Source organism: Felis catus, chromosome B4, assembly GCF_018350175.1.
Source record: "Felis catus isolate Fca126 chromosome B4, F.catus_Fca126_mat1.0, whole genome shotgun sequence".
Taxonomy (NCBI): domain Eukaryota; kingdom Metazoa; phylum Chordata; class Mammalia; order Carnivora; family Felidae; genus Felis; species Felis catus.
Window position 1 is genome coordinate 135,418,138 of NC_058374.1, and position 20,151 is coordinate 135,438,288.

The 20,151-nt window shown below is 60.0% G+C and overlaps 1 protein-coding gene across 2 annotated transcripts in view; it reads right to left on the minus strand.

The window, feature by feature from the left end:
• Positions 1-19,622, minus strand: part of NFAM1 (NFAT activating protein with ITAM motif 1) — a 31,773-nt gene extending 12,151 nt beyond the window's left edge. The window contains exons 1-3 of one of the 2 annotated variants that reach the window (XM_011284261.3): positions 19,256-19,622; positions 5,590-5,919; positions 4,276-4,388 (exon numbers count right to left, since the gene is read on the minus strand). In XM_011284261.3, the coding sequence (XP_011282563.2) occupies positions 4,276-4,388; positions 5,590-5,919; positions 19,256-19,355 (543 nt within the window). In that variant the 5' untranslated portion in view covers positions 19,356-19,622. Of the gene's footprint in view, positions 1-4,275; positions 4,389-5,589; positions 5,920-8,571; positions 8,743-19,255 lie in introns of those variants that run through there. The other variant, XM_019835668.3, reaches the window with a different exon arrangement.
• Positions 19,623-20,151: the final 529 nt, after the last annotated feature.

Genomic DNA, 20,151 nt, shown 5'->3' on the forward strand with positions numbered 1-20,151 from the left:
GGTGACATTTGCATTTCCTAAGGCTTCTCCACTCCCGCCGGTTTGGGTGAGCTGCAAGTGGGGAGGGGCGGTAAGGGGAAGAGGCAAGAGATCTCCAGGAGTGGGGGGGGGGGTGAGTCCTGGGCTGTGGCGCAGAGGGGGTGCCCCCCTCGAAAAATCAGATGAGTGCATTTTGTTCCGGGGCTGGGGATGCTCCGCCCCTTGGAGCCAGCCTTGCCCTACCCAGGTGCCTTGTTCCCTGCCATCAACACGTGCCCTTCCAGTTGGGCTTTTCAAATGAATACACCAATCCGTGTGGCCGCCAGCAGCTCGGGAAACCTGGAGAGCCCCAGCTTCCCCCTCTGTGAAATGGGAACCATCCCGTCGCCTTGCCTACCTCACAGCCTGGCCATCTTCGACTCATCTTCCAGGTCTCAGTGCTCACTTACTAAGCCGCTCCTCCCACGAGCACTGAGCATGTGTCAGGCTCCCCCTGGCAAGGGGGAGACGGAGTCCCTGCCCTCTAGGGCTTAAGTTATGGTGGCGGAAACAGTGGCAAACACAAAGCACAGGTGCGGGGAGCAGGGCCGAGGGGACATGAGTGGAAGCAGGGAGACCGGTGAGGGGTGCCGGCAGCCCCAGGCTGGGGGGCGGGGCAGGGGAGAAGGGGCTGGATCGCAGACAGATTGTGGGCAGGGCTTGTTGTGGGGGAGGGGGAGGAGCCCAGCACAGCTCTGGGGACATGGTGCCATTTGCAGAGACAGGGCAGATCTGGATGCTAAAGAGTGATGTCAGGGGCAGGGGGTGTGGACGCCTGTGGGCCTCAAACAACGGGCCTGGTCTGGAGCTCGGGGAGGAGCCTGGGCAGCGTCAGGGGTGAGGAACATCACTTCAGGAGCAAAGCCATCACCAGGGAGTGTAGACCGAGCAGGGAGAGCACGGAAGAAGGGGCCTGAGACGTGCAATGTTTAGATATGTGTGACCAGCCCAGGGCTGCCCCGGGGGTCCTGGAACCCAGGGAAGAAGCCTGTGGCGGAGGAGGGAGACCTGCTGTGTCACATGCCCTCAAGGGCTGAGGACCGATCAGCCTCCTCCCGGAAGCCAACCTTCATCCCCAAGCCCGGTGGGAGCCCTCCAGCCTCCTCCTGTGGCAGGAAATCATCGGCCTCTTCTGGGCCGGTGGCTCCCGGCTTCAATTCATTTCTCCATAGCTGCCTGTGCTCCTGGGGTCCTCTGTGCCTCCCCCTCCCTTCTCCTCTTGCCTCTTGGCCCCCATGGCCGACTGCCTGGCCTGGTCACGGGCTGGGAGGGCCCCCTGCGTGCTCGGTTCCTGCACTCGGTTCAAACCATGCTGGCCTGCGAGGGGACGGGCCACGGGCGGCCATCCAACTCTGGAGCGGCATCCACGGGCTCTGCATCCCAAATTTGGATCCAGTTCCGGGGAGCTCTGGGGACACAACACGAAGGCAGCAGTAACTTGTGGCCTTCCGAGTTCTCTCTCCTTCAAGGCCGGGTCTTGCACCAGCCCTTCCTTCCATACGTGCACGGAGGGAAGACAGGACGTGTCTAAGCACTTCGTTCCCCTGGGGGTCAGGCACCCAGCTGGTGCCTCGCAGGCGCTGTCTTTTCCACCCTGGCCAGGTGAGGGGGAAAATCTCTCCTTCTCCCGATTTCTGGAGGAGGAAACCAAGGCTCAGAGAGGGCTATGGCTCGAAGCGAGGGCAGGGACTGCATCTGTCTTGCTTTCCACTGTGTCTGGCCCTCAGCCCAGTGCCTGGCATATACTAGATATTCGAGAGCTATTCCTGGAAGGAGGCAGGGAAGGTAGGAGTCATTGAAGCCAGGCAGCGGGGTGAGGGGCTGGGATTGGAAGTCAAACTGGGATCGGCTGAGTTTGACCCCGCCTCCCGAGACTTCCCTGAGCACCTACTCTGTGCCTGGTGCCTCCTTGGCCTCGCAGGACCCGAGACCCACTCATCACAATCCTGTTTTGCAGAACAGCGGCTGAAGCGGAGGCTCAGGGTCAAGGTCTCGCCCTGACCCGGCTCTGCCCTCCACCTGCTGTGCTTTGGGCCCACAGAAGCCGCTTGTGCGGTCACTCACATAAGCCTGGCGTGGGGGTCCGCAGACGGAGTGTGGGTCCCTCACCACCCCCGCCTGAAGCACGGTTTCTGGGTCCACACCCCAGTTCCAGTAGATGTTCGCTGAGGGGCAAGCCAATCAAGAGCCGCCCTGCCCGTTGCCGTCATGGGAAGAGCAGACGTGGTGCAGGATGAGGGCCAAGCTGGACACACAGTAGGTGCTCAGCACGTGTTGGTTGAGGGAGGGAGAGTGGGCCCAGTGGCGGGTGGGTCCCTGTCCTAATCCTGGGATTCCCGGGAGGCCCAGAGAAGCGTTTCCTGCCATCTTCTGCCTTCACTGCTCAGCTGTCCCTGTGGCCAGGCCAGGGGCAGGGGGTGGGGGGTGGAGGGCAAGGGCCCACGGAGCCGGCATGGCCCTCTCGGACCTCATGGCAGAGTCCGCACCTGGCCAGAGCAGAGCGGACCCCTTCTGCAGCGTGTCGGCAGGATGAGCCACATTAGGAACGGGTCATGCCGAGGCCACAGCCCCCATCTGTGGCGTCCCAAAGCAGGTCACAGGACAGGAGAGGAACTGGAGGGGCAGCTGAGGTTGTCACCAGGCTCTGGCCCACAGCTGGCGGGAGAGGCAGCCTCTGGAAGTTAGTGGCAGATAAAGTGGCCGCGTCCACCTTTTTTGAGACCTTGGAGCCTTTTCTGGAAGAGCGATTATGTCTCCAGCCTTGAAACGAGGTGGGAAACTGAGGCCCGGGTTCAAGTCCCAGGCCTGCCATCTCTCCCCCCACCTCGCTGCACTCAGGCCACACGACCCACGTGGGTCTCCCTGCAGCTCCTGCCTCAGAGCAGCCACGCCTGCTGTTCCCCTGCGGGACACACTCTTCCTGATGTCTGCCTGTCCCCCATCCTTCCGGGTGTGCTGTGGGGAGGTCCTCCCTGGCTATTGCTTAAAATAGCAAGCTCCCTCGTTCCACACTCACCACTCTCTTCGCTTTGCTATATTTTCCCCCAACACTGATCGCATCCGTTATGCTACTTATTTGTGTATTTGTTTATAGTCTGTCTCCCCTCAGCTGGAATACAAATTCGATGAAGGCAGGGATTTCCTGGGGATGAATTTTAGTCATTGCTGTCGCCCCAGGGCCTGAACAGGACCCGGAATTTAGTAGGTGCTCAATAAATAAGTGTTGAATGAATGAACACATGAATTCCCATCTCAGGGTCCAGTGGGGGGTGCTTCCCTGGGTGTAGATAGGGACCGGCACTTTGGGTGCAGCCGCTGAAACTTTCTTGACCCAAGGAGCCCACATGGCTGTGCCAGAGCCCTCGCCCCACACTCAGGGCCTGAGCTGACTGAGCTGTTCCCCAGGCTCGGCCCCCAAGGCGAGGAGCAGAGAAGCTTTTGGTCCCTAGAGAGGGGAACAGTGGCCTGAGCTGCTCTGATTAAAGCCTTCAAGGAGCCAGGACAGAGGGTCCAAACCGCAGCCCGGGGCCCTGATGGCCATCTTGGCACCCCAGAGCTGCACAGAACCTGGCACCCACTGGGTAACGCATTATTCCTTCACCCAGCATTTACCGAGCACCCACCCACCACGCCTGGGCACCCGCGGAGCCACGGAAACCAGCTTGCCCTGGTGTCTGTCCTCATGGCACTTGCTGCCTGGCAGGGAGGGCGGGCAGGCATAGAACGAGAAACCACAGGGCTGGGTGACAAGGACCGCGACAAGACCCCTGTGGGGAGGCACCCCGAGCAGGAGTCGGCCAGGCGTGGAGCTGGACCAAACCGCCCAATCCACCTGCCCTCCAGCCCTGACGGCCACGTGCTTTCTGCACGACCAGGGGAAAGTCACCCCCCTCTCTGGGTCTCACTTCCCAGGGCTGCACGGTGGGGAGACACCTCCCTCGCAGAGCGACGGTGGGACACAGATGAGAGCAAATGCTTCTTCCTTCCTTCTGGGGAGCTGGGGATCCAGAAAACCCAGGACAGGGGCTCCTGATCTGGGGAGCTAGAAATGTTGGCATGTGGGCTTGAGGCTTCCACCAGATACCCAGAAGGGCCCACGACCTGGAAAAGGCTGAAGAGCCCTGGTTTCGAGCAACGAGATCGAAAGGCAAGGCAGGGGTCCCTAGTGCAAGAGGCCAAGGCCCACTGGGACACCGCGCCCCTGAAGCCGCAGGGAACGGGGTGGGGAAACAGCCGCTGGGTGCGTGCGTCCCCTACCTTCTTCCAGAGGAGCAGAGCCGTGACCAAGATGCTCAGCAGGGTCAGGAGGCCCGTGAAGCAAAAGAGCAGAAGCTTCTGGGCGCCCTGTGGGGGCTCTCGGTACCCTGTGTCTAGGAGGAGGGCAGGGAAGCAGAGGGTTAGTTCCCCGAGAAAGGCTGGGGCACACCCCACCCGGCCAAGCCCCAGGCCCCCAATTCCCATGTTCTCCTTTACCCAGGACTCCACTCACAACGCTCCCTGCCGAGGGAACCCCCCCCCCACCACCAAGCCCCCACCTCTACCAAGGTCCTCGCTTTGGGCTAAGCCCCTCTCTGTGTTTGCCGCCTTGATTCTGGTTAAGGGCAAGGACCACGTCTTTGCTTCTCAAGTGCCCCTGTCTCGGGGTGAACTGGTGCCACCGATGGCCGCTTGCGGGACCCTGGGCGAGTCGTGCCATCTCCCAGGGCCTCCTGTTTGCCGCAGGTGAGACGGGGCTCACGCGGGCAGGTGCGGTGAGGGTGAGGGGCCCGGTTTGTCCTGGGCCTAGCCGGTGGCTGGCCTGCACCAGGGGTGGGTGAAGGGCACAGTCCATCCTTTTATCCTTCCCCTCCCACCCTCCCTCCCTCCATCTGGCTGGCAGAAAACTGCAGAGTGCCAACTACGTGCCAGGCACATCAGTGTCTGTTATTTATCAAACACTTCCTATCACCAGACAGCAGCCCTTGCACACGGCATCTCATTCTTCCCCGTAAGAGCCCTTGACGGGCAGGGTTTTGCCATGAAGGCCGGGCCCACAGCCGCACCCTGGCCAGCCCAGCTCCGTGGCGTTCCCAGCCCCCAGCCCCCGCTGGTGGGAGGCCCCGGGGCAGGTCAGAGAGTCATGGCTTTGCTGATAGGCTGTTCGTAACTGTCTATAGTCATCGCTCCTTTGAGGATGTGGTGAAACTAGGAAGATTTCCCAGAAATACGCACACAAGCCCAGCGCTCAGTCACGGGCTGCCACAGACACACACGTGCGGCAGCCCAACTTGTGCCCAGCCCCCCCCCCGCCCCACGTTGTGCCGGAGGGACACCGAGACCCAGGGCCCAGTGGTTTCTCTCGGGTACCCGTGGGGTGGCCAGAGGCATAGCTCCATCCCAGGCCTCTGTCCTTCCCGAACCGAGGTGGGTGTCGGCACGCCTGTGCGGCCAGGGGCTCCCCGAGGACACCCTGTTCTGTTTTGCCAAAGCTGATAGATGAGGTGTTCCCCGCTTTAGGTCCGGGGCCCCAAACCCTGCAGTGTGAACTCTCTGGGCCCTTCGCCCTGGGGAGAGCCCGGGAGGGAGCCTCACCTCGGACCAGGATGAAGATTCCTTTGCTGATTCTTATCAAGTTTGGCCAGTGCACGGAGCAGTAGTAGGTACCGGTGGCTGACGCGTTGGGCAGCTGGGGCGTGACCCAGCATTTCAGGCTGTGCATCTGGCTCTCTTGGACCGGGTGGGCTGAGCAGTTGATCTGCTTCTCGGAGCTCCTCTGACTCTGAAGGTCCACGTGAAAGTACCAGGCTGTGAAGTCCTTCAGTTCGGGGCTGTGCGGGTAGGAGATTTTGCAGCCAAAGGAGATGGCCTCGTTGGCCAGAGAGACCACGATGGGGGCGCCGATGTGGGTCACCAACTGTCCTCCTGCAGGGGACGGAAAAGGAGAGAGCGGGAGCTTACCCTCCGGGCCGCTTCAGTCCCTTCTCCCTCCTGAAGGCCTCGGCTCACACTCCTACCTTGCAACGCAGCCACGGCGTGCGGTAAAGCCAAGTGCTTTGTCCGCGCAACCCTGCATCTCTCAGCACACCCAAGGCAAAGTGTGTAAGAGCTCCAGTTCACAGAGGGGAAGAGTCCGAGGGTCAGGGAGGCCACCCTGCTGGCTTTCAATCTCTCGGCGGGTAGGGAGTGGAGCTGTAGCCCTGCCCAAGGCAGGCAGACTCCAGACCCCACATTCCTAACCGCATCCCTACTCAAAGGCCGGGAAGCCACATTGGATAAGAGCACCGGTTGGAAAAGACCCAAAGCCGCCGAAGGACAAGGAGTAAAAGAGGAAGGAGGCAGGAGACAAAATCAAGAAACCCTTCCTGGCAGGAAGAACTTCCTGGCAGAAGACACACAGAGGGGAGCCATGGCTCTCCCCGGCCTGAAGGAGGAGGCACGCCAGGCATCAGGAGGGACAAACCTTGCCCTGAATCTGTCGCACCCAGCGGCGCTGTTTCCCCACCCCGTTCCCTGCGGCTTCAGGGGCGCGGTGTCCCAGTGGGCCTTGGCCTCTTGCACTAGGGACCCCTGCCTTGCCTTTCGATCTCGTTGCTCGAAACCAGGGCTCTTCAGCCTTTTCCAGGTCGTGGGCCCTTCTGGGCATCTGGTGGAAGCCTCAAGCCCACATGCCAACATTTCTAGCTCCCCAGATCAGGAGCCCCTGTCCTGGGTTTTCTGGATCCCCAGCTCCCCAGAAGGAAGGAAGAAGCATTTGCTCTCATCTGTGTCCCACCGTCGCTCTGCGAGGGAGGTGTCATCTGCCGCACCCAGATTCTGTCGGGACGTTTCTTGCCCTGCCTAGCAAGGTCACGCTGGAGTCCTTCCCCCCTTCCCACCACGGCCACTTCCCGCTCTGCGTCCAACCCTGAGGCCCCTGGGCCTGGGACTCCCACCTCTTCATCTGGCCTCCTCCCACCCAGTCCCCAGACTCAGCGCGGGATCCACCCTTTTAGCCACATTGTCCCGTTTGGCCCTCCAGGCAACGGCACCAGGCCAGTGCTTCCTCCTGGGGGCTGGGAGGTTGGAAGCCAACCAAAACCACCAGGAAAGTGGTCTCGCCAGGGCCATTGAGGAGGCCTCTCCGCCTCCCCCCCGCCCGCCCACCCCGGGGCCTCCGCGTCTCTTCTCTGTGTGTCTAAGAGGCCTGGGGAGGCCAGACACGCTGTCACTGCTCCAAGGCCACCTTCCTGTTTGTCCAAGCAGGAAGACGTTCATCCAATTGTCTTCAAAATTATTTCCCCGTTTGAGGTATCCTTCTAGAAAATGATCTAACGTGCTAGTGTGATTAGGCCAATCTTTACAATTCGGGGGACATCTATAAAAAGAGATGGCCTTTGTTCTGCATTCTGCCGGGGTTCGTTATTTTATGGTCAGAAGGTTAGGATCGCGACAGCGCGTGGCCCCGGGTCAGGTCTGCCTCGGACAGGAGAGCCCCAGACTTCAGAGAAACCACACTCTCCAGCAGCGAAGAAGGAGGCAAGTGCCTGTTGACCAGGAAGGATGGACAACCGGGGAACAGCGGGTAAAAAACAAGGAGGAGGGGGGCAGGCCTGTCACTGCCGAGAAGGAGCCTGGGTCCTGGCCGGATGGTGCAGCCCACCGCCTCCAAGGCCTCTTATTGGGGTGTTAGCAACCCCGGAGCCCGGACCACAGCAGCCCGGCTGCCACCCAGGCCGTGCCAGCCCCTGCCCTGGCTGGGCACAGCTAAACACCACGACAACCCTTTGAGGCCACCCTGTTTTGCAGACAAAGACCCCAGAGGGTCCTAGAGGCCCGGAGCCACGGAGTCCCTAAGTGGCCAAGCGGGATTTGAGCCCAGGCTTTGTCCCTGCTGAGGATGTGAAACCAGCCCCCGGACAAGGTGGGTAGTCGAGTCAGGGACACAGTCCAGTGTGGCCTGGCCTGGGGCTGGTTCACGGTGGCACCGATGCCACATGCAGATCCCCGGCCCAAGTCCCAGTTTCCCAGAGTTGGAGGCCAGGGGGCTGCGTGACAGAGAGCATGGGTGCCGAGAGGCTTGGAGAGGGCGCCCGCCTGCCCTTTGGGCACCTAGCCCTCACCCCAGACCCAGAGGGGCTTCAGTGGGACCCTCCCAAAGCTTGGAGTGTGTCCCCCACCGAACGAGGTGGGTTGGGGCAGAGCGAGCTCCCTGGGAACCCTCTTGCATTTCATGGGCCGCCCAGAGGGGCACGCGGCCCAGGGAGGAGGACTTGAGGGCGGGACTTAAATTCCTGGGGCTGAGGAGGGAAGCAGAGCCGCAGGAGCACAGCCGGTGCACAAAAGTGCCCGAGGGGACCCACTGCCAGCCCTGTGGGTACCCAGGGCACAGGGCCAGCTGTCACAGCACCCACCAGCAGGGCTCCTCTGCCCTCTCCCTGCCCCTTCCCTGTCCCCCGTCTCGACCCAGCTGACACGCGGGGAAGGACGCCGAGGGGGCTCCAGGGGGGAGAAGAGAAGGGGACCCTCACCCCTCACTCTCACACAGGCCCCAGACGCTGCTTCAGCATGCACCGAGTTCAGCCTTTTGGCTGTTACCCTGGTTGGAGAGACGAAGAGCCGGGGCTTCGAGTCTGCCTGCGAGTGACCGCTGGGCAGAGCGGCTGGAGCGGCCAGGCTGGCTTGGCTTCCCCCGCGACATCTCCCTGCGATGAAAGGTCTACGGGGCCGCGGGAGCCCCGCCAAGTCGCTCTTTGGATAATCCTCCGGGAGGCTGGTGGGTTCTTGGTGCAGCCCAGGCCAGGACTCAGGCAGGGAGGAGGGAGAAGCCTGGCTTGTTTTCTGTAGGGAGATGGGTTCGTCCAAGTCACAGAGCTCCCTGCCTGGTAGGGAGAAGGGCCTGGGAACGACGCTCGCGTGGAGCCGGGACAGAGGTGGGGCAGTGGTGAGGAGAGGACGGCCAGAGATGGGATTGGGAAATAGTCGGATAGCGTGATGCCTGAGAGGACCCCGCTCCGAAGGGCCACCACCCCAGCCTGAGAGGACCCCGCTCCCTAGGGCCCCCAGCCCAGCCCAGGCCTGCCCCGGAGCTTGCTTACTTCCAAGGCATCTCCAAGATCTCCCCTCCCCACCCCCACACCATTACAAGCACAGCCGGTTTGCTGGGCAGCGTAAGCTCTACAGCTAAGCCCTCCGCCACCCCCCCCCACACACACACCCGCCCCGCCACCAGCCCTTGGCAGGAGGGGTGTCCTCAGGGATGGCACACCCTCCACCCCTCACTTCTCTGTAGCTCCCAGGACTGCTAGGAAGTCTGGGGCCTGGCCAGAAATGTGGGTGGGAGCGCCTGGGAAAAGCCCAGTTTCTTGAGGTATCAGGCCTGGGTTTGGATCCTGGCTTTGCCGCCCGAAGGCTGTGCCACCTCCGGCGGGTGGCTTTCTTTCTCCGAAGCTTGGTGTTGCCCCTGAAAATCGGGGAGAGCAGCAGAGGGTTGGCATGGGATTAAGTGGGGCCAGGAACATCAGAGGGGCCACCAGGCCGAGCTGCCTTTCTTCCCCGGGGCACCAGAAAGAGGCGAGGAGGTCAGAGGAGTCCTCGCCGAGCCTGGAAGGCCAAATGCAGCCCGACCCTCTGCCTGTGTAAGCGACAGGCCCACAGCGGGGCGGCCGGCCAGCACGACAGCCTGTCTAGCTCCCCGGGCCCCGGCCTGGCCTGGACACAAGGGAGTGGGTGACACCCCGGGGTGCAGACCCTGGGCCTCGTCCCCAGGCCCCCCCGCCAGGTGTGTCGTGTTCAAGTGCAGGGCTCAGAGCCCGGAGAGCCCTCCCTCCGGCAGTGTCCCTCTGTCCTCCCCCCATCCTGAGGACCTGTTGCCCCTGTTGGGAAAGAGCCTGTCTGCCACCCGCTGTCACCAGATCCTTCCTTTTCTGGTTCTTTTGAGTCTGTGGCCGCTTGAGCAGCGGGTCTCACTGCCACCCTGGCCCCGCGACCCTGTGCTGAGTCCCTTGGGGGAGGGGCTCGCGGTCAAAGAACTTGACTCGATGCAGGAAGGGTGCCCGCTCCATCGGCCCTCCCCACACCCCACACATCGCACGCCCCCCATTCACCCGACAGCTCCCCTCCCCTGGGCTCCTCTCCCCTGCAACCAGAGACCTGCCCTGCGCTGCTCCCGAGGGAGCCACAAACCATCCTGCTCACGCTGCTGGGCTGCCCCACCAGGGGAGACCCAGGAAGGAGACTGAAACCAATTTACATGGTGAACACCAGCAGCTAAAAAGAAAATAGAACACGAAGCATTTTGTGCATAACAAGGGCACTTTCTGTGACCTCCTGGTTTCAGTTAAATTCACATAACCGGGTTCAGACGGGGCCATGCTATAACACGCGTCCCTTAGCTTTGGGCCACCTTTAAAAAATGAAAATTGCAAGTCCCTTGATTGGAGGATCCAAGCCGTGCCTCCAGGCCCTGCGCGGCCCAGCTCAGCTGCCCTCTGCCCACTCGCCCCCAAATACCAGGCCTGCCAGGCTCTTGAGTCTTTGCCCACGCTAGCCTCACTGCTCAGAATGCCCTCCTGTCCCCTTCCTCTCCCAGGACTGTGCCGTCACCCTCTCAGTCTGCAGGACTTCCTTCCTTCCTGAGCCACTCCTGGGTGCCCGACTCCCCCTGCTTGGCACAGTTTCTCAGGCATTGCTGGTAAGCCCCGTGATGAGACGCGTTAATGTCCCCGGGGGCACCCTCCCCTTTTGCAGATGAGAAAACTGAGGCTCTGAGAAAGGAAGAGGTTTGCCCAGCATCACAGCTGGTCAGGAGTGGGGATGCGATTTTAAGCTGGTCCTTAACCCCACACCCTTTTTTTTCTTTTGTCTTTTTTCTTGTTAATATTTACCTATTTGGTGGGAGAGCGCAAGTGGGGGAGGGGCAGAGAGGGGAGGACAGAGGATCCGAAGTGGGTTCTGTGCTGACGGGCTGACAGGCTGACAGCAGTGAGCCCGATGTGGGGCTCGAACTCAACAAACCCACGAGATCACGACCTGAGCCGAAGTTGGACTCTCAACTGACTGAGCCACCCAGGTGTCCCTTAACCCCACACTCTTAACCACTGGTCTATGCTACAGTTTTAAAATCTGAGAGCAAGAAAAAGAAAACATTTCTCAAATGAAAGAGCTGTACCCTTATATTTACTTTTTTTAAGTTTATTTATTTTTTTGAGAGAGAGAGAGAGAGAGAGAGCGAGTGGGAGAGGTACAGAGAAGGCAGGGGGCGGACAGAGGATCCGAAGGGGGGTCCATACTGACAGCAGTGAGCCCCGCCTTAGGGCTCGACCTCTTGAACTGTGAGATCATGACCTGAGCTGACGTCGGACGCTCAACCCACTGAGCCACCCAGGTGCCCCAAGAGCTGTACCCCTTTAAAGGGAGCTAAAAATTCGGAGGCCATTTCCCTAGATTTGGGTCATCTAATAGGCAGACATGTCTGGCAGCCTATGGGACCTGGGGACGAAGGTACTCATCAGAAATGACCCTGCAGCTTACGGGGGACAGCGACTGCTGTCCGGCTCAAGGAGAGCTTGTGGCTCCCAGAGCAGAAAGCAAGGGGCCCCAGGAGCCCTCCACAGACTGGTCCGGTGGCAGAGGCAGCCGGTGTCCCTCCTTCACTCCAGCCATGACATCCCTCCACCCCCAAAATCTGGTGCTCCCTCCTTCCCCACTCTTTCCGTCTGCCCTGGCCTCGAGGCCCCTCTGACCCACCCACTCCTAGGCCAGGCCTTGGCCCCAGCTCCCCGCTCTGCCCGGAACTCAATCCCTTCCACAGCCCCCGAGCATCAGCGTCGTCAACCAGGGGTGTGAGAGCCCAGACGTGCCGATCAAAGGTATCCATCCCGACTCAGGTCGATTTTAAAGGAAAATACTTTGATTCCCCAGCTACAGAAGAAAGCCGTTCCCACGGTCTTTATTTTAGGCATGCAGTTTTGCCCTCCAATTTAATTCTGGCATCTCTCAGACCATGCCTTTTTTTTTTTTTTTTCAAGGCCCATCTGAAGGGCTCCCGGGAAGACACAGAAGTGGGGCTGCTGGTCTTATCACAGGGCTCCGGCCGTTTGCCCGAGCACGCATCCCAGGATGCCGCAGAAAAACGGGTGAGTCCTTCAGGACACAGGCATCAAACACGCCAAGTGGCTGATTAGGGAGAAGCGTATAGCAGGCGTTGGAAGGCAACCTTTGAACAGAGAGCGTGTGTTATGAAGCTTTTAGTGCTGGTGCCCTCCAACACTGCCATCAGACTGGCTGTCACATCTTTCAACACCTCCGAATTACAAAGCTACGTACGGACGTGGCTTGCCTCGGGGGCCATTTCCACAGCCCGCCTGCGTTCTGTTCTAAAGCCTCCAATCTTTGGACCCCGGGGTGCACCGCGGCCAGGAGGGGACACAGACCAAGTGCAGGATGTCAAATGTTTGGTCCCAGCAATGTAGAAGCTTCGTGGGTCTTAATTGGCATTTTTACGGCATCACCTCTCCTTCGGCTTTGTGAAGGGGCAAGTTGTTCAAACTTTGGAGCTCGTTTGGACTCCGTTTCTCCCTTTGTACCCTCCTCTGCCAGCAAAGACGGGCATCAGGACGGAGTGGACCAAAGAGGAAGGGTGAGAGGGCAGACCCCGCCACGGCACCCACCGCAGTATGCTCTCTCCAAGTCCTGCCAGGGAGGACCGGGCCCTGCGCCTGGGCAGAGCTGACGGGTGAAGCTGGAGAGTGGGGAGATAAAGAGACGTCTCAGAGCCTGCACAAACCCAGAGGAGGGGACCCAACCCAGCCGGGAGGCGGCAGAGGCTTCCTGGAGGCATGACCCTTGGACGGGGTCCATTGTTTTCCAAACCATGATTCTTTAGGCCCTCTTCCCCCCATTATAAAAGCGAGACATGCTCACTGTAGAAATTCTAGACACTGCAGCGAAAGATCAAGAACACTGAACCGGCCTGCGGTTCTGCCGCCGTGACATCACGGCTGTGGACCTCGTGACGATTCGTCCACATCCCTTTACGAGCTGGGCTTTGAAGGAGGAATCGGAGGGAGGCAGCCGGGTGGGGGAGGGGGGCGGAGAGGGGGTTTTCAGCGCAAAAACCTCTCGGATGAAGCTTTGAGAAATCTGGAAACCAGACACCCGTCCTGTTGGTAGTTGGGGGGCTCAACAAGGCGCAGTGGAATCGTAAGGGTTGGGGGCTCAGGGAGGCGGGAGGTGGAAGGTGGCAAAAGTCATCCTGGAAACCCCGGGGGAGCCTCTGTGGGCTTCTGGATTGGGAATTGACGCAGTCACATTTTGTGTTAGAAAGACTACAAGAGAGGGGCGCCTGGGTGGCTCGGTCGGTTAAGCGGCCGACTTCGGCTCAGGTCATGATCTCGCGGTCCGTGAGTTCGAGCCCCGCGTCGGGCTCTGTGCTGACAGCTCAGAACCTGGAGCCTGTTTCCGATTCTGTGCCTCCCTCTCTCTCTGACCCTCCCCCGTTCATGCTCTGTCTCTCTCTGTCTCAAAAATAAATAAACGTTAAAAAATTTTTTTAAAGAAAAGAAAGACAAGAGAAATTCTACAGAGTTCCAGTCTTCCTCGACTGCCTAAGCCCCTTGCATTAGTGATTCGGTCTGAGGGCTTGGGACCCCCTCCTCTTCCAGCCTCCTTTTAAAATATAAATGCTTCTGGCTGTCAACACACTAACTCCTTCCTGTAGACGCCTTCCCCAGATCACTTTTATCTTGACTTCTCTTAAATCTCTATCTCCCCAAAGACCCGGTACCCTCCAGGCACAAAATCACTCACTGCCCTCTGTCCTCCCCACCCTCTCCTTCCACTCGGCCAGCCCTGTCCCTGCCTCCTGTAGGCCTCCTCCCCTCCCACCACCAGCGGAGCTCAGCAAAGACCTTGGAGGCTAAGCTGTGGCTCCTGCAGCTTCTGGCCTTGACCCTAACCTGCCGGTGCCTCCCTCTTTGACCTTTCCTCCTCCCCCCAGAGCTCCCCAGCCTGCACCTTCTCTCTCAGGCCTCTCTCTGGCTTTTTGTACACAGTTCACCTCTTAAGGTGGGGCATGTGTTCCCTGGTGCCATCGGCACCCTCGCCTGCCCCGGTGAGCCCAGTCGTGCCCTTCAGACCTCTGAGCTCCTGAGGCTCAGAACCACAGGTGAACTGGTAGGGCAAGCCGGCCATTGGGTTTGTCGGGGCCTGGCTGAGTGGGCCACAATGGGCACCACAGAGAGGGTAGCACAGTTCGACCTTGGCTGACAGGTTGGAGTCACCAGGTGGGGGAGTGGGAGGACCCCTCCCAGGAAAAGGGAACAGGAGCAAAGGGTTAGCGGCAGGCAGTCCTCCAGCATGGCTCCAAAGTGGGTGTGGGAGGCAGGAGCCGGAGGAAAGGACAGCTCAGAGCCAGGGGGTGGGAGAGGGTCTTATCCAAACCCCCCGCAGCAAGGGGCCAGCCGACGTCAGTGAGTTAGTCTCCGGCCGTGGTCCATGGACCCGTGAGCGACCATCCTCGTATATAAAGGTTTTCTGGTCCAAGAAGGGGAGTTGCTGATTCAAAGGGCATGTACCCTTTTAAACTTTTAAGTTTTGCTTTGAGTTGCCGAGGGGCCTTCAGAAATAGGCCTTGGGCCCTATGAGCAGAGCTGCAGGCGAGGCGTCTGCCGGCTGTGGGATACCAGCCTGTGGGTTGGCCTGGCTTGGCGTCCCCTTCCCCTGAGCCACTGACAGCAAGCACAGACCTGGTTCTGACCTCACCTTCTTCCGCACGGCCCGTGCGGCCCTGAGGGGAGCAGACACAGACACACGTCAGGTTCACCACACCCCTCTTACGGGCACCCCGCCCCACGGACCCTTCCTGAGGGGTCCCAGGTGGAGGTCCCAGGGCCACCGGTGGTCCTGGAGGTGTCTTCCTGTCACCCCAGCAAGAGGTCTGCACGGGAGGGTGCCGAGCGCCCTGCCGGGGAAGTGGGGGGCTCAGCGTGGTCAGGTGACTTGGCCACATCTTCCATGACTGGACCCCAGGCCGGCCAGACTGTCCTCACCAGGGGGTCAGGAGCTCTGCCTGCCAATTTCACACCTACTCCCTCTCCAGGCTCAGGTCACCCCCTTCCCTTCCTCTGCTTTCGGCCCCCTACCCCAGCGCCTCAGGCCCGCACTCCCACCAGGGTCCCTAGATCCACAACAAGCGTGAGGTCTTGTTTCAGGGCCCACGTTTACCCGGAACTCCAGTATCCACACTCTTATTCCCAAGACATCAGGGTCTCGTCCCTCTACCTGCGCTGAGGAGCCCGGGGCCCACCTCCTGCCCCTGGACCCAGCTCCCTCTCCTGGAGGCATCACGTCTCCTTCTTGGACCGCCTCCCGGGGTTGTCTGTGGCTGAGGACTTGAGTCCTTCCTGCTGTGGTATCTCCGGCACCTCCCCCGGGGACCAGGCACCGTGCTGGGGGTCGAGGATTCGAACCACGAAAGTCCACACGTTTTCCAGCCCCCCCGAAGCTCACAGTCCGCTTGGAAAGAAGCAGCCTTAACGGGAACGTGTCCCCTGGACGCACTGAACGCACAAGGGCCAGAGACCACGCATGAGTGTTCACAGCCACAGGCAGGAAGCGCGTGAAGTGTGGATCATAACTAAGTAACTTGCGGTGAGTTCATCCAATGGGATGCTCCACAGCGGGGGCTGGCGGACGTGCTCCGTAAAGGGCCAGAGAGTAAACATCTCACGCCTCGTGGGCCAGACGGTCCCTCTTGCAACCACTCAACGCTGCCGACGTAGGGTGACAGCGGTCACAGGCGATCTACGAATGAATGAGTGTGGTTTGTTCGAATAAAACCTTATTTATGGAACTGGCATGTGGCTATTGTATAATCTTCACGTGTCACGACATGGTCTTCTTTTGATTTTCTTCCAGCCATTAAAAACCAGAAAGGCCACTCACGACTCGCAGGCCAAAAGGCAGCGGGCTGGATTTAGCCCTGGGGCCTTTGCTTGTGATCCCTGCTCTGTGGCAATGAAAATAAACAAACCACAGCCACACCGTCAACTAGATATAGCTTAAAAAGCGTAACTTGGAGCGAAAGGATCAGGTCACAGAAGAACAGACGGCATCGTTCTGATCATACAAAGTTCAACACCAGGCAAGTCCAGTCTATACCATTCAGGAACACATACCGAAGGGCAAAACTATAAAGAGATGCCGGGACACGATGGCCCTAAAAGTCTGGGTGGGAGAGAGGGGTGTCTTGGTGGGGGGAGGAGGGGGACCAGGGGCTGCGGGGGCCTGCAGCGTTCTCTGAGTGGGAGCCGCACAGGTCTTTGTTTTAGAACCCTGATTGTACTTTTCCGTGTACGTACTATAGCTCACGAGTTAAAAAGAGAAAGCACTGATGGCAGGGCCAACCGGAACCCCTACCTGACAGGCATTTAAAATCCACCCGAATACAGCCCAGTGGGATTCGTAACCCACTGCTCCGCCGAGAGCCCCTCCCCTCCAGTCAAACTGAACCTCTCCCCGTTCCCTCCCCCTGCCTCTGCCTTCTGGCCTCTCACGCTGTGCCTGCCACCCACCCACCTGCCCCGCCTCCTCCCCATCTCGGCTCCCTTGCCCCCTCCAGCCCTCCCCCTGCCCCACCTCTGGCGGTTCTCTCCGCCTGCCTCGCAAGCTCTTTATTGGGATTAGACAAAGATGAAAAGCAGAGGCCAATCCTGACAGAGGCTCGGAGCTGCGAGCAAGAAGGCAGGAGGCTCCTGAACCTCTTTAGGACAACAAAGCGAGCGGGGACACCTGAGTCTAGAGCCAAGGGGAAGAGGGGCGAGCCGGTATCGGTAACTCCCGCCTTGGGTCATGTCCTGTCACGTCCTCTGGGCAGATCTCAGCGTTTCTGCCAGGCTGCGGGGTACGGGTTCTTCACCTCCGGGTCCCCCCCCCCCCCCCGCCAGTGCCTAGAAGCGGTCCTCCTCCAAGGACATTTGAGAAATCACTATAGCCCAGAGTTCTGGGAAGGCCGGGAAGAGAAAGGGGACTGACATTTGTTGAGGACACAGAGGCTCAGAAAGGCTAAGTCCCTTGCCTAAGGTCACACAGCAGTCAATAGAAGAAGGTAGGACTTGAACCTGGCCTGTCTGGCCCCAAAGCCCCGGCAGGTGACTGACGAGCCACCCCTGGGGGAGAGCAGTTGCCCACGAGACCACAGTGGCTGCCAGACCCTTTGAGAAAAGCAGAATTGGCAGGGAGCTCAGAAGACCAGAGGAGAGCAAGCTTGAGTCCCGCCTCACGATGGGAGGAGGGTTGGGAACAACAGCGGTTCTGAGACACCATTCTATTAGGATGCTGTGCTAGAGGCCACTGGAAAAGTCAGAAAGACCCCAAGGAGCCAGAGGGCTCGCCAAGATATCCAGCTGGCCAACTGAATCTTGAGTTTCGATGGGCTCTGCTAGGCTCAGCTAGGACATTCTCTGAGCCCCAACCAGGTGCAGGTACTATCATCCCACCCATTTAACAGAGGAGGCAGCGGAGGCAGGGCGACACTAGGAACCTGCCCAGGGTCCTGGGGCGAATTACAGAGCTCAGATCGAAACTCAGGCTGAATGCCCTCGCGCGCACTCAACCCTGCATCTTTCTGCAGTTCAGGAAAATGGCACGGTGACCCTGGGCGTCAGTGACAGAGAGAGCCAGGCACCCGCAGGGGCAGGACCAAGAGAAATGGGGTGCCGTCCGCTGCTGCAGGAGGTGCCGGAGGACCCCCCAGGCTTTTCCACCTCTTGTGAAAGAGCAGAGTTTCTCTTTCGCACAAACTTTGCTGCAACACTGGGGGGAAAGGTGCTGCGTGTTGACAGTGAAGACAGTTACAAAAGCGCTCCTCACAGCAGCATCCCGCAGAGTGTCATCCACTGTTACCCAGGCGTGCAGGGTCCCTTCGGGGGAGGAGGGGCCGCACAAAAAGAAATGACGGGAATTGGAAGGCAATTAAGTTAGAAATGACTAAGCGTGGGTCCCACCAGCAGGCTGCGTTTCCTCGGGCCATCTCCGAGCCGGCCATCTCTGGGGGACGGGAGAGGTGCAAAGGGCACAAGGTTAAAGGGGATGATGTCGCAAGGGGCCCAGCCCAGGAAACCTACAGTAGGTACCACAGTCGGCTCTTGCCTTTTTGGGGGGAGGGGAGAGAATTTTTTCTATGAGGAATGTTCTTTGCAAAGAAAGCGGAGAGGAGCCCCACGAGCCCACTGCCAAGGGTCCAGGCTTGGGCTTCGGGCTGACTCAGGTCTAACCTTGACCTGTCCTCACCTTCTAGGCCTCAGGAAAGCTACCTGGCCTCCCTGGGCCTCAGTTTCCCTGTTTTTGAGTGGCTGGCAGGGACAGTCCCCCAAGGCAGGCCGGAGCGGGGCTGAGTGGGAGAGTAAAGCCCAGATTAAGTGTTCGAAGAGGCTAATTCACGACAATAAGGATAGCTGCCGTTGTTTACGGTATAAAGAAAAAGGTAGAGGACGAAGCAGAAAGGGGGGCATAAAAGTCTAGACGAAGAGGAAGAAACATTCCTCGGCTGCACGGTGGGGCGGGGGGAGCCTGGGAATCCAAGAGGGACCCCGGTGTGGACAGCCCGGTGAGGCACACTCCCGGGGGTGGCTTGGATCCAGGCCACCCAGCTTCTGAGGGGATCTGGGGCCAGGAAAGGGGGCACACAGCACTGGTCCTGGGAACGGCATAAGCTCCCGTTGTGGCCTCTGGTTGGACTTGAGGAAGTGGAGAGTGCCACCCTTTCTGGCAACAGTGACAATTTTGTGGCCCGGAGCACAGTGTTCCTGGTGGCCAGCCCCTGGCTGCCCCTCGTCTCCCTGGCTAACACGGGGAACAAGGCTGAGGGTGGCTCTTCGGCTTTGCAGGGTCAACTCTGCGGCTCCACCGTAAGATTCCTCGGGGGTGAGCTGTCCCTCCCCACTGACCCCACGCCTATTCTGACGCCCCCTGGCCGCAGCATGCCTGCCCCCCACCTTGTTTAAGGCCCAAAGTTCAGGCTGTCGAAAGAAGGCTGTGAGCATAGCAGTGGGGGCGGGGGGAGGGGGGGAGCGCCGTCCCCACCCCTTCAAAAGCCACCTTGGCAAGGCATTAGCTAAACATCTCCTGGGTCCCTGAAGGCTTCCCCTGTGAAGTCTGCAATGTTCAAACGCAACCAGCAAATCTCCCGAGACAGGTCCCCAGGAATTAGCTGCTCGGGCAGATGAAAGTCACTCTGATGTGCGAGCCAGGGAGCGCGTGGGAAGAAGGAAGGCGGCCGTACCTGCGAGCTGCAGGGTCCAGGGAAACAGGAGCAAACCCAGGAGCTGGGGGCCCGAGAGCGGGTCTGGCGGGGCCCGACACCACGGAGGCCGCCTCTCCATCCGGGCCTCCTGGTCAGCGTTCCTCCTTCCTCTCTGGTTCACGGGAGGGGACGGCCTGCTGGCCGTCAGTTCCCCTTTGCGTCCCCACAAAGCTCCACCCTGGCCACCCTTCTGCTTCCTCGGGGCCTCACTGGGCCTGCTCCTCTCAATAACCCTGGACTTTCTGGGGCGCCTGGGTGGCTCAGTCAGTTAAACATCCGACTCTTGGTTTCGGCTCAGGCCGTGATCTCACGATTCATGAGCTCGAGCCCCGAGTCGGGCTCTGTGCTGCCAGCACGGAGCCTGCTTGGGATTCTCTCTCCCTCTGCCTCTGCCCCTCCCTCACTTGCTCTCTGTCTGTCTCAAAATAAATGAGTAAGCATTTTAAACAATAACCCTGGACTCTCTGCAAGTCGTGGGAACAGCCCCAGGCAGCGTGGCCTCTAGGTGAGGAGTCTGGGGCTCACACTTCCCCCCCCCCAACAGGGCCTCCGAATCCACCCCATGTGGTGTGCTTCTCCCCTCCTCGGCCCCCTTCTAGCCGGTGGCCCAACCCGAAGACACTGGTGACACAGGATTCCCTCCCGCCAGTGACTCCAGGGTTTGGTTTAGCTGCTCACTCACGTCTGACGCTTAAAATGACTGTGTTCACACAGACTTCCCCTCAGAGATGGTCCAGGGGCCCCCTGATGGATGTGCTCATCCAAGGGCCCGGTTCCGGGTGGAAAGGGCTGGGAGGGGCGGGATGGGGCGGGCGCATGATGGAGGAGGGGCCGGCAGCGAGGGTGAGGGCAGGAACTACACGGTCCCAGCCCTG